Below are 12,277 nucleotides of genomic sequence, written 5' to 3' on the forward strand. Positions count from 1 at the left end.
ATCTTTTTATTTTACTAACATGTCCCTTTTCTCTTTTTCATGATTTTCCCAAGTGCCTGGAGCCCTGCAAAGAATCTTGGGACCTGAAGAAAAATCATTGCCAAAGTTTCTGTGAGGTAGGTTGGCCCTGAGGCATTCTTGCTCACTTTCTTTGGGCTGTCTCTTTCATTTGTACTTCTCTAGACATTGGCATGTTAAGGTCATAGCTAACATACACAATCTATATATGTTGCATTCTCCTATATCTTGAGAGTATAATAATTTAGTAGTTTTAAATTTGAGTAACAGACATTGTTTTCACAATTTGTTACTGAGTTTTTTATACCAACCGTTTTCCTCAAGGTGAAGCTTTAATTTTCCATCTTCAAAACAGTTACTTAACTTTCAGGTATGAGAAGATCTGTTAAATCCCCTTTGTTAGCTGCTATGCCTACTATACTCCCTTTTAGTCCTTCAGACCATATGTAGGAAAAAATGTTTGCAACACATATCAGAAGACACTCTAGAGTAGATGACACAAGACTCATATTTTGTCTGCACATGAAAATTATTCTGGAATAAGGTAGTGCAGATCATCTATTCCCGATTACTACTATGTGTGGACACTCTTATTCTGGACTAAAAAAGCCTTGTTCTGGTTTACATTAATCCAGTTCCAAAGTGGATTAAATTAAATTGCAGAAAACTAGCCTTATTCCACAACAAGAATGCCCAAATGTGGAGTATATCAGGGCCTAGATCTATACTAAATCAGGCAGGTCAGCTTAAGGTACATCATCCAGCTACACAAAATGCATTGCTGGATTCAGCTTATCTTAACCCTGGTCACCACTGCACCTACACTGTAGGAGGCCAAACGGAGCACATGCTCCCATCAGTTTCCCTTACTCTTCACAGAATGGGTGATACAGGATGCTGGTGGGGGCTGCCCTTTGCGATCAACTTGGGGGTCTACACTAGACCCCCTAAATCGAATGCTAGAAGATTGACCTCTGGAGGGTCAATCTTCTCCATATTGTAGACATTCCCAGAAAGAGTTATTTGGGAATTGCTAATCTGGAATAACTTCATATGCAGACAAACCCTGATACAGGCCAGGTCTATGATAAAAAGTTTTGTTTGCATAGCCATGGTGGTTAGGGGAGTGAAAAAATCCACACATCCAAATATCATAGCTATACTTTCGAGAATCCTTTTACTGGTATAATGTATGTTGTTTACGGAACTGGTTTAGCTATCTTGGCATGTCTCTTTGGCCAATATAAGATGTGTATCCATTAGGGGAGCTCTGTCACTATTGCTATACCGATATAGCTGTATCAGCAAAGTCTTTCTAACATAGATTAGTTAAACCAGTGCAAAATGTTGTATAGATTTTTCTAGTTGATTTGAGACTGGTTTATGTACATTCATTTTATTAGATCCTTTCAGATTTTAACTAAACTGAATTTAACCCAAATTGAGAATTTCTACAAAGGGCTTTGCACTGGTATAACTAAATCAATTTTATAACATCATTCAGTTAAATTAGTGAAAGTCATTGCATATACAATTATTTTTATATCATGGGGAAGTGTTTTTGTTTAATCGAAAGTGTTAATTTAATTGCTAATGTTATACCACTATAACCATACACACTCTTTGCCTTCCCTCTTTTATTCTGGTATATTCATATTTTTTTGGCTTAGTTTACGTCTCTTGGGAAGGAGTTTACACTGAATCTAAAAAAGCATTTTTATACCAGAATAAGTTTGTCTGCATTATACTGATATAACTATGCATTAAATAACTATGTTGGCATAGCTGATAAAACTTCCCTGTGCAAAGAAGTCTGTACATATCCTTAAACTAAGGCTTTGTCCACACTTACTTCTTTTGTTGATAAAACTTTTGCTGGTCAGAGTTGTCAAAAAACACACCCCTGACCAACATAGGTTTCTCTGCCAAAAGTGCTGGCATGGACAGTGCTATGTCAGCGGGAAATTCTCTCCTGCAGTTATGGCTACCACTGCTTGTTGGGGATGGTTCAATTATGCTGGCAGGAAAGCAATCTCTCACCAGAATAGAGTGGATAAAAGGAAGACCTAATAGCATGAGTGCAGCTGCAAGAGTACATCTGTGTTCCTATAAAGTCTGTAGCATAGACATAGCCTTAACTTGTTTACATTTGTGATGCTTTCTCTTGTAGACAAGAGCTAAAGTAGTATAAAGGAAGTATAACTTACATCATCTCCTACATTCTTTTCCCCTGTTGCTTTACATATACAAATATGAATGTACACATTTTGGTTTAAAAGAAAACCATTAGCAGAACAATGATTTATTGTATTTAAAATGTGCTAGCATCCTTTTTTGATTAGTGATTTTATGATTGAAACTAAATTTAGAACCTCAAAGGCAAGTAATGAGGAGCAGCATGGTTAGCAGCTAGCTGAAAAATGAGCTGTGAAACAGAGTGCGGAAGAGAAGCCTTGAGGACATATTATGCCTCAAGGGGCTATAAAATTTTTTAATTAACTAGCTGCAAATTTGTGATGTTTTAAGATTTGAAATTAGCCTCACTGTTGTTTTGATTTAATTAATCCAGGCCAGTCTCATTTGCAGTGGAGTTCTGTCAATTTCTGTTTATTCGGGATAAAATTTGGAAGCAAAAATTTAGCTTCAGAGTTCATAAAGTTTCTGCTGGGAAATAACGGCCCCATTCAGTATTTATTAGTCATCCACTGAAGTCAGTGGGAGTAGTTGTGTAAGGAAGGGTTACTCACAAGAGTACTGGTTTTTAGAGTAGGGCTTCAAAATCAGCCTGGCTATGTCTACACTACAGCACTAATTCGAACTAACTAAGCTAATTCGAATTAGTGCATCTAGACTTAAAAACTAGTTCGAATTAGCGTTTTGCTAATTCGAACTAGCATGTCCACACTGAGTGGACCCTGAACTGAAGTTAAGGATGGCCAGAAGCAGTGCCAGCAGGGCATCAGAGGAGGACTTAGAGCGTGGACCTGCTGCCTCAGGGTAGCCGAGGGCTATACTTAAAGGGACCCTACTCCCACCCCGGACAGACAGTTTTCAGGGGTTCCCCACTTGCAAAGCAGTCCTGACTTGGAGTGCCCTGAGTGCCCACACTGGGCACATCACAGCACTTGGCCATCATACCGGCTGCACTTGCCGCAGGCTGCCATCCGGAGGGGAGACAATCGGGGGGCTGCAGGAGAGCTTCCACCCCGAGGAGCCCGCAGAGCCACCCCAGTCCTTCCCATCCGGGGCTCGTACCCCATTCCTCCCTCACCTCCTTCCACTTACCCTTCCCTAGCCCCCCTTCCTGATGTACAAAATAAAGGACACGTGGGTTCAAAAATAGAAACTCTCTTTATTGAACAATACTCGGGGAGACTGGGAAAAGAAGGTGGGAGAGGGGAAGAGAAAGGGTGGGAGAGGGGAGGGCAACTAAAATGATCAGGGGTTTGGAACAGGTCCCATATGAAGAGAGGCTAAAGAGACTGGGACTTCTCAGCTTACAAAAGAGGAGACAGAGGGGGGATATGATAGAGGTCTATAAAAGCATGAGTGGGGTGGAGAGGGTGCATAAAGAAAAGTTCTTCATTAGTTCCCATAATAGAAGGACTAAAGGACACCAAATGAAATGAATGGGTATCAGGCTTCAAACTAATAACAGAAAGTTCTTTTTCACAAAGCAGAGTCAACCTGTGGAACTCCTTGCTGCAGGAGGCTGTGAAGGCTAGAACTATAACAGAGTTTAAAGAGAAGTGAGATCAAGTCATGGAGGTTGGGTCTTTGGAGTGGTATTAGCCAGGGGGTAGGAATGGTGTCCCTGGCCTCTGTTTGTGGAAGACTGGAGATGGATGACATGAGACAAATGGCTTGGTCACTGTCTTCGGTCCATCCCCTCCAGGGTACCTAGTGTGGGCCGCTGTCAGCAGACAGGCTACTGGGCTAGATGGACCTTTGGTCTGACCCAGTACGGCCATTGTAAGCTCAGGGCTCAGGGTTGGGGGTCTCAGTGGACCCCCTTGATTTTCATGCACACCTGCTCCTGGGGGGCCAGGCTGGCAGCTATCCTGCCCTAGACGGCCACTTTCCTGTGCCTAGTGCAGAGGTCATGGATGAGGTCCACAATGTTTGCACTAGACCAGGAGGGCGCCCGCCTCTTGCGGGAAAAGCCTGGTCCCGGGAAGAGGCGGAGGGCTGGGTGGCAGCGGGTGGCCGGCTCGAGCCGTGCCAGGTGCAGGGTCTGCTGGCTAGGTGCTGGCAGGCTTGCACCTGGCATGGGCACCGTAGCCAGCCCGTGCCCCTTTAAGGGCTCCGGGGCCGGGAGGGAGGCAGAAGAGTTTCCCTGGTGGTGCCCAGTGTGGCCACCAGGAAAAGCCTCCCACTAGTTCGAATTAAGTGGCTACACAGCCCTTAATTTGAACTAGTTAATTCGAACTAGGCGTTCGTCCTCGTAGAATGAGGTTTACCTAGTTCGAATTAAGCACTCCGCTAGTTCGAATTAAGTTTGAACTAGCGGTTTGCATGTGTAGCGCCTATTAAAGTTAATTCGAACTAACATCTGTTAGTTCGAATTAACTTTGTAGTGTAGACATACCCCCTCTGAGAAAATTCATCATGCAATTAGAAGCAATTATTGGAACAAAGGAGATACACACTTTTACAAAATTTTCAGCTTTTTGTAGAAATGCAATGTAATTTTTCACAGAAGTAGAAATAACTGTTAATTGAAAAATCTCTCTCCTTAAAAACAATGCTAGCTTAAAGACATGGGTAAGTCCCATCATATCAGTATGATTCAAGTAACCAAAAGAAAATATTAATAGTACATGTTGTTTGTGTATTTTGGGGTGTCCCTATGCATCAGGGGTGATGGAATGATTTTAGTAGGGATGATGGAAACCATGTATTTGATATTATTACTCCTCCAAGGCAAGGTGATGCAGTAGCACCCCCAGCATCCGTAATTCTAGCACCACAGCTTTACAGTATAGTATGGGTAAAGTGCCATGAAATACAAAGGGAAGAATGCACAATAGTTCCCAAATGGACTTCCCAGAGAGTCCTTTCCCTTTGGTTATGAATGTTTTCAATCTGTCATTAAGCATCTTTGTAGTCAATATGAGAAAAACAAACGAAAATCTGGAAGATAAAAACAACTTAATTCTATAAAAACCAGTAGTCTTACTTGAAAAAGTCACCATTCTGTACTCTGCAAGTTTTGTTTAGATGTTAGATGTATATTACCTCTGGGGTAATCTTGCAATAGCTAAACATTTGAATTTTCTTTACAAAGGTTTTGGAAATCTCTCAGCATTATTTTTCCCCCACTGAAAACTTCTGTACAATAATTGTTTTTATGTTCCCTGTAGCCTCTTTTCCCCAAGAAGAACTATGAATGCCTAACTAGCTGTGAATTCCTCAAATACATCCTCTCTGTGAAGCAAGGAGACTGCCCAGCACCTGAGAGAGCCAGTGGTTTTGCTGCTGCCTGCGTTGAAAGCTGTGAGGCTGACAGTGAATGTTCTGGGGTGAAGAAATGCTGTTCCAATGGATGTGGACATACATGTCAAGTACCAAAAAATCTGTACAAAGGTAGAGATCATTAGGAGGCACTTTGAGTGTACTAAATATTTTAGCTTGTAATAATGTTGCCTGGAAATCAAGACATGTTTTTCTGAAAAAACTTCAATTACGTCCACACTGCAATCAAGTTCTTTTGAAAGTAAATCGAAAGAATAGAGGGGTTTTTCTAGCATTGGTAATCCTCTTTCTATGAGGAAGAAGCCTTTTTTGGAAAGAGCTCTTTCAGAAAAAGGCATGTGTGGACAGGGAAGAGGGTTTTCTTTCGAAAGAAGAGGCCCCTAGGAAATAACACAGGTGCCCTGGTGGCCACTCCATCCAAAGTAATCACAATTCTATAGTTCCTGTCTCCTGGCCGCTCTTAAAACTGCAGGTACCCTGGACAAGCCTTGTGGCAGGAAGCTGGCCTGAGAGCAACACCCTGACCGCGTGGCTCTCCCTGCCACAGGCATTGCCTCTGGAGCAGCCCCAGAGGTCCCAGAACCCACCTAGGGGGACCAAGAAGTGGACACCCTCTTGGTCTGGAGCAGAGATCCTGTCCCTCCTTGATCTGTGGGGTGAGGAGGAGACACTGCAGGATCTCCGCTCCAAGTGGCGTAACGCCTATATCTTTGAGCGCGTGGCCAAGTCCCTGGCAGAGTGTGGACACCCACCCCAGACTTTGGAACAGGTCTGGTGTAAAGTGAAAGAGCTCCTGCAGGGATAGGTGAGGGCCAGAGAGTGCAGCTCACGCTTCAGGGCAGGACTGCACACCTGCCTCTGTTACCAGGAGCTTCCCCAACTCCTGGGGGGTGAGGAGACGTCTTCCCCACCCGTCGTCATTGACTTGGCCTCACCATGCCTGTCATTGCCTGGCTGGAGGTCACAGCGGAGGAGGAGGAGGAGGACCAGGGACAGCAGCAGGAGGAGGAGGAGGCAGACAACGTGGCCACCATCACGCTCTTGTTAGAGCTGGTTCCTGTGAGCATGGACGTCTCCCAGGCCTCCTCTGGTACCGGGGAGGTATCTTCAGGTGAGTGCTCTTAGTTTGTCACACACACAGGGCTGGGGAAGCAGGCACATAGGGGGTGGAGTGAGAGCGTCTCTCGGCCTGCTCGGGCTGGACATCATGCTGTAGTCCGTGCACGTGGAACCACATGCATCGTCAGTGTGTGCCACACGGACTCAGCAGGCAGCCCCTGAGCATGGCTTGAATCTTGCTCCCAGGATCAAGGGAGGCCACACACAGACACATCTGGCCCTGGGTGGGGGACTGACTGCCTCTCCCTGTTTGTATTCTCCACAGCCGGACCAGTCGGGACTGAGGGACAAGCCACATTACCCGAGCCAGTTGCCAGAGCCCGGGAGACCCAAAAGCATGCCAGGTTCCAGGAAGACCTCATGCGCCAGCATGTCAGTGTCCTGCGTGGTGTGCAGCAGACCCTGGCACAAAAGATCTGGGAGGATGCAGAGTGGCGGAACCGTGCATGGGACCAGCTCATGAAGCGGTGTGACAACATGTGTGCCATCATGTATAACATGATGGCACAACCGCCTGCTGTCACTGCTCCTGCCTACCACCCTCTTGCCCCCTTGCTATGCCTATTCCCCCTCCCGCTGCCCTCTAAGCAATGCGTCTGCTCCTTCCCCAAGCAATGCCCATGGCCCCTATACCTGCCAACGCCATCCCTGACTCTGCTCTGGCCCCCCTCCTGCACACCCCACTGTGGTCATAGGAACCACATAACCCCAAGTCTGATGAAGTCCCCGCACCTGAGATGGCACATCCAACCAGCCCCCATGCCACTCTGAGCCCCCCTTCTCCTCCAGGTTATAAGCCCCTCTCCTCCTCTAAGTTATGATCCCTCCCTCCCCAGCTTTTCTTATTGAAAGACCAATATGAGTTTGTTTTGTTTAAAACCAAACAGGTGTCTTTATTGAGCGGTCAGGGAAGGGGCGAAGGGAAGGGTTGTGGTGGGAAAGAGATAGTGCAGCAAGCCAGAGACCCGTAGGTGGGAGGCTCTGGGGAGAATTATTGGGATACTTGAGAGATCTCTTCCTCGGGGCCTCCCGGATGTGCACCCTGGCCTGATGGGCCTGACGGATGGCAACTGTCTGTGGTTAAGTGAAGGGTTTCCACTCATGGCCAACATCTGTTGCTCCATGACCAGCTGGTACCACCAGTCAGAACTGATGTCCAGCCTCCAGACACGTCTCTCCACAGTGCGTTGTGGTTGCAAGAGTCTTGCTCCTGCACCCAGGAAGAGGGTCCCCGGGATGAGCTCGGGATCGAGCTCGGTCAGGACCAGGAAGGCAGCTGGCACAAAGTGCTGCAGAAACTGCAGCATGGCTGTGTAGAGCCATATCATGTGCAGGGGCAGCTCTGGCTCCATGGCACAAAGGAAAAAACTGTGGCATCAAAAAAAGCTGGACAATCACAGCGGGCACTGCGAGAGCTTTGCTGTCCCTCGAAGAAGTAGGAAAGCACTTAGCAGAAGGAGAGAACCGCCTGCTCAGGGGGGTCCCTTTAAGCGCATGTCTCTGCAGGTATGTCTACACTACCCCCCTAGTTCGAACTGGGGGGGGGGGGGGGTAATGTAGTCATACGGAGTTGCAAATGAAGCCCAGGATTTGAATTTCCTGGGCTTCATTTGCATAAAGCTGGCCGGCACCATTTTTAAATGCCGGCTAGTTCGGACTGCGTGCCTAATCCGAACTAGCTAGTTCGTGCCGCGCGGCTACACGCGGCACGCAGTCCGAACTAGCCGGCATTTAAAAATGGCGCCGGCCGGCTTTATGCAAATGAAACCCGGGAAATTCAAATCCCGGGCTTCATTTGCAACTCCGTATGACTACATTACCCCCCCTAGTTCGAACTAGGGGGGTAGTGTAGACATACCCTGCTAGACTCCAGCACCAGCACTCAGGAACAACTGGTGACCTGCCCTGCCTGAAGTGATTCCAGGTAGTCTTATCTGTGAGACAGCCTAGATGCTATCTTTTGAAAAAGCAGATCACTTTTTTGATCCGCTTAGCCAGTGTGGATGCACTGTTTCGGAAGAAGTTTTTCCAGAAGATCTCTTCCAGAAAAGCTTCCTCTGAAAGTAGCCTGCAATCTAGACATAGTGGCTGTGTCTAGACTGGCCACTTTTTCTGGAAAAGCAGTTGCTTTTCCGGAAAAACTTGCCAGCTGTCTACACTGGCCGCTTGAATTTCCGCAAAAGCACTGACGATCTCATGTAAGATTGTCAGTGTTTTTGCAGAAATACTATGCTGCTCCCGTTCGGGCAAAAGTCTTTTTCCGAAAAACTTTTGCACAAAAGGGCCAGTGTAGACAGAAGAGATTTGTTTACTGCAAAAAAGCCCCGATCGCGAAAATGGCGATCGGGGCTTTTTTGTGGAAAAGCGCGTCTAGATTGGCCACGGACGCTTTTCCGCAAAAAGTGCTTTTGCGGAAAAGCGTCCTGCCAATCTAGATGTGCTTTTCCGAAAATGCTTTTAACGGAAAACTTTTCCATTAAAAGCATTTCTGGAAAATCATGCCAGTCTAGACGTAGCCAGCCAGAGAGAGAGAGAGGTAATTGTGAGGTTATAATTGTAAAAGGAGACAGAAGTGACAAAAACATTTCAGAAGGTTAAACCTCTGCTTTTGTTCTTAGAAAACGTAAGGAGGTTGTAGAATCTGTGTGTCTGAAGATTTTAAATAATAGGTTTGACAAACACTTGTCAGGAATGGTCTAGTTCAGTGGTTCTCACTCAGGGGTACAACTCATCTACATTTTTGCCAGTTTTAGACAGGCTACATAAAAAACACTAATGAAGTTAGTACAAACTAAAATTCCATATAATGACTTTATTTATACTGTACTATATGTGATACATTGAAATGTAAGTTACAGATGTGTAAATGCCGTAGCCATGAAACTGATCAAAATTCTGTTGGTTAAATTCTATCCATTAGCGCTCTCAAGGGCATAATTAACAGAACAGGACCAAATCAAGCCCATGCTACTTAATTCTACCTAGCTTGATTTTCTAATCTGAGACAAGGTTAGGGCTTAGAAAACTCTTTTTATTTGCTTATATAAATGGAGCAAATTTGGTCAAAGTTACTGAAGCACGGTAAACCTCAGAGGCACTGTATGGAAAGTGATTTTGGAATGACCTGCAATAAGAGCTTGTTCCATAGCTCACTGAAGTCAATGGAAAGACTCCCAATGGTTTCAGTGGCCTCTCATTCAGGCTTTATATAAACACAACCCTGTAATACATTATTATACCACATATTAATATGTAAAAGTAATACAACATCTGTATTGCTTGGGAGTAGAGGTTTATAGGACCAAACGTCAAACATGAAGTTATATAGTAAGTTTTAATGGATGCATTATAAAGTAATTTATACTTGGGAAATGTGTGGAGGTGGAATGACATTAAATGGATTTATGTAGGGGACAAAGCATACCCAGGATGTGATATACTTAGATGACTGCTAAAGAGGAAGTGTGGTCTAATTAAAAAGTAGTAGCACTAACAATCTGCTCCAACATCTTATCAGTTATCTTTAGTAGGTATTTGTCTGGAAGCACAAAGAGGTATTACATCAGAAGGGCAGAACCAGTGCTCTTCTGCTTTCTCAGATGATTAATTCAGCTAATTAGCACTTCAAAATTGTCTTCCTACAACAACGAACATGATGGAGCTGGGCAGGTTTGCTTTTCATTTTCTCCAAGGGCAAATGACCTCCCTCCCAGTGGGAAGAACAAATTGCAAGCATGACTAACATCAAGTGAACAAATCTAAAACTCAAGCTAATCTTTTTGACAGCACTCATAGCCAGAAAATGAACTCAGATTAAATGTAAAAGTGTCTATGGGTTTGTCTACATTATAGGCTATATCAGAATAATCAAAGTGCCAGGGTGTATGGAGCTGTGTTGGCAGGAGAGGTTTTGCCTCCTTTCATGGAGATGGTTGTAATATGCCAACAAGAGAGCTCTCTCCTGTTGGCACCCGTTGAAAGTCATCTCTAGTAGAATAGCCCTGTGCAAATTGCTACAATTTCACCATTGATTAAGCTATGGAGATTGGTAATGCACAGAAATATCTAAAGAAAATGTTTAATTAATATGCTGTCACAGTTCTGGGCAACTGCATTGTAATTTTCTCTCCTTGGTCCAGCAAATGAACCCAATTTTAGGCATCTGGATCCTCACTATTACCTATTTTGAGCAGAGATTCATGTCTCTCTCCCTCCTTACTGGGGTTTTTCCAGGCCCCATAGTTTCCTGTACACACTGGCTGTGTTTACACTGGCATGAATTTCCGGAAATGCTTAAAATGGAATACTATTCCGTTTCCAGTTTTTCCGGAAAAGGATCATCTACATTGGCAGGCTGCTTTTCCGGAAAAGCCATTTTCGCGATCGGGGCTTTTTTCCGGAAAAGACTACTGGGCTGTCTACACTGGCCCTTTTCCGGAACAGTGTTCCGGAATAAGGACTTATGCCCGAGCGGAAGTAGAATAGTTTTTCCGCAATAGCGGCTGATTTTGTACAGTAGAGCGTCGTTGCTTTTCCGGAAATTCAAGGGCCAGTGTAGACAGCTCGCAGCTTATTCCGGAAAAGCGGCTGATTTTCCGGAATAAGTGGCCCAGTGTAGACACAGCCACTGTGTTGTTCCAAGGAAGCAAGACTGCATGCATCAGCCAGCATCTGCCCTTTGGTTAGTCTTCTAATACTTTTGAGCAGTATAATGGCCAGCATACTGCTCTTTCTTAAGGCTTGTTTCCATTATGGGATAGATTGGTGCTGCAGCAGTCAATCCATTGGCAGTCAGTTTAGTGGGTCTAATAAAGACCCACTAAAAACAACTGCCAATCACTCTCCTATCAACTCCACTACACAAGCAGAACATGAGGAATAAGGAGAGTCAACAGTAGAGTTTTTTTCTGTTGACCATTTGCAGTGTGGACCCCACAGTAAATAAATCTAAGTTACATTGATTTATGTTATGCTACTAATGTAACTCAAATTACATAATTTAGATCAACCTGTACTTGTAGTGTACACCTGTTCTTAAAGTGAAAAAATGAGAAAGAACAATAACAACAATAGAGGAACCTACACGCATGGTAAAAAGCTTAAAAGGGATCATCCCAACTTCATCTTTGGGTATGGTAGGTGTCAATCTTTCCTACCCTTCCCTAAGGATTGCCCCTCTCACTTCTGTTTTGGACAGAAATATCAGTCCATTTGCTGGATCAAAAAGAAGGTGTTGACTCAGTTTAAACTCATACTGTTTAGTCAAAAGTCCTTGACTAAACAGTGTGTGTTGGTCTCTGGAGAATCCAGTTTGCATCAGAATATACAAGCCTCTCAAGGTGTTGGAGGTGAGTTAATGTATCTAAACATTCCTCATTGTTCTTAAATCCTGGAGGGTGATGGTCATGGTGACAAAACTGCAGGGAGAACATAATACTCTATCAGCATGTGGTGTGTGACTGCCATAAACTTTTAAAAGGCAATATCAGTATATTGTAGTGTAGGGGTGGCTAAAGGAAATAATGAAATAGGGTATACACTTAGGGACAAATAGGGAAGCCCTTGTCGACCACTCCATTATGCCTTGTGAATGAGGTTTACTGGAGCAGTTGACAAGTGCTTCCCTCGTCGACAGCAGTGCGTCCAGACTACTGCGCTGTGCTGC

General features: G+C 44.6%; 1 protein-coding gene across 2 annotated transcripts in view; it reads left to right on the forward strand.

Moving 5' to 3' along the window:
• ANOS1 (anosmin 1) overlaps window positions 1-12,277 on the forward strand; it is a 197,460-nt gene that overhangs the window by 100,768 nt on the left and 84,415 nt on the right. For both annotated transcript variants that reach the window (XM_075915284.2, XM_075915293.2), the window contains exons 3-4: window positions 54-116; window positions 5,382-5,604. In XM_075915284.2, coding sequence (XP_075771399.2) covers window positions 54-116; window positions 5,382-5,604 — 286 coding nt within the window. The remainder of the gene's footprint in view (window positions 1-53; window positions 117-5,381; window positions 5,605-12,277) is intronic.

This window comes from Pelodiscus sinensis, chromosome 1 (genome assembly GCF_052426305.1).
Source record: "Pelodiscus sinensis isolate ZL-2025 chromosome 1, ASM5242630v1, whole genome shotgun sequence".
NCBI classification, from domain to species: domain Eukaryota; kingdom Metazoa; phylum Chordata; order Testudines; family Trionychidae; genus Pelodiscus; species Pelodiscus sinensis.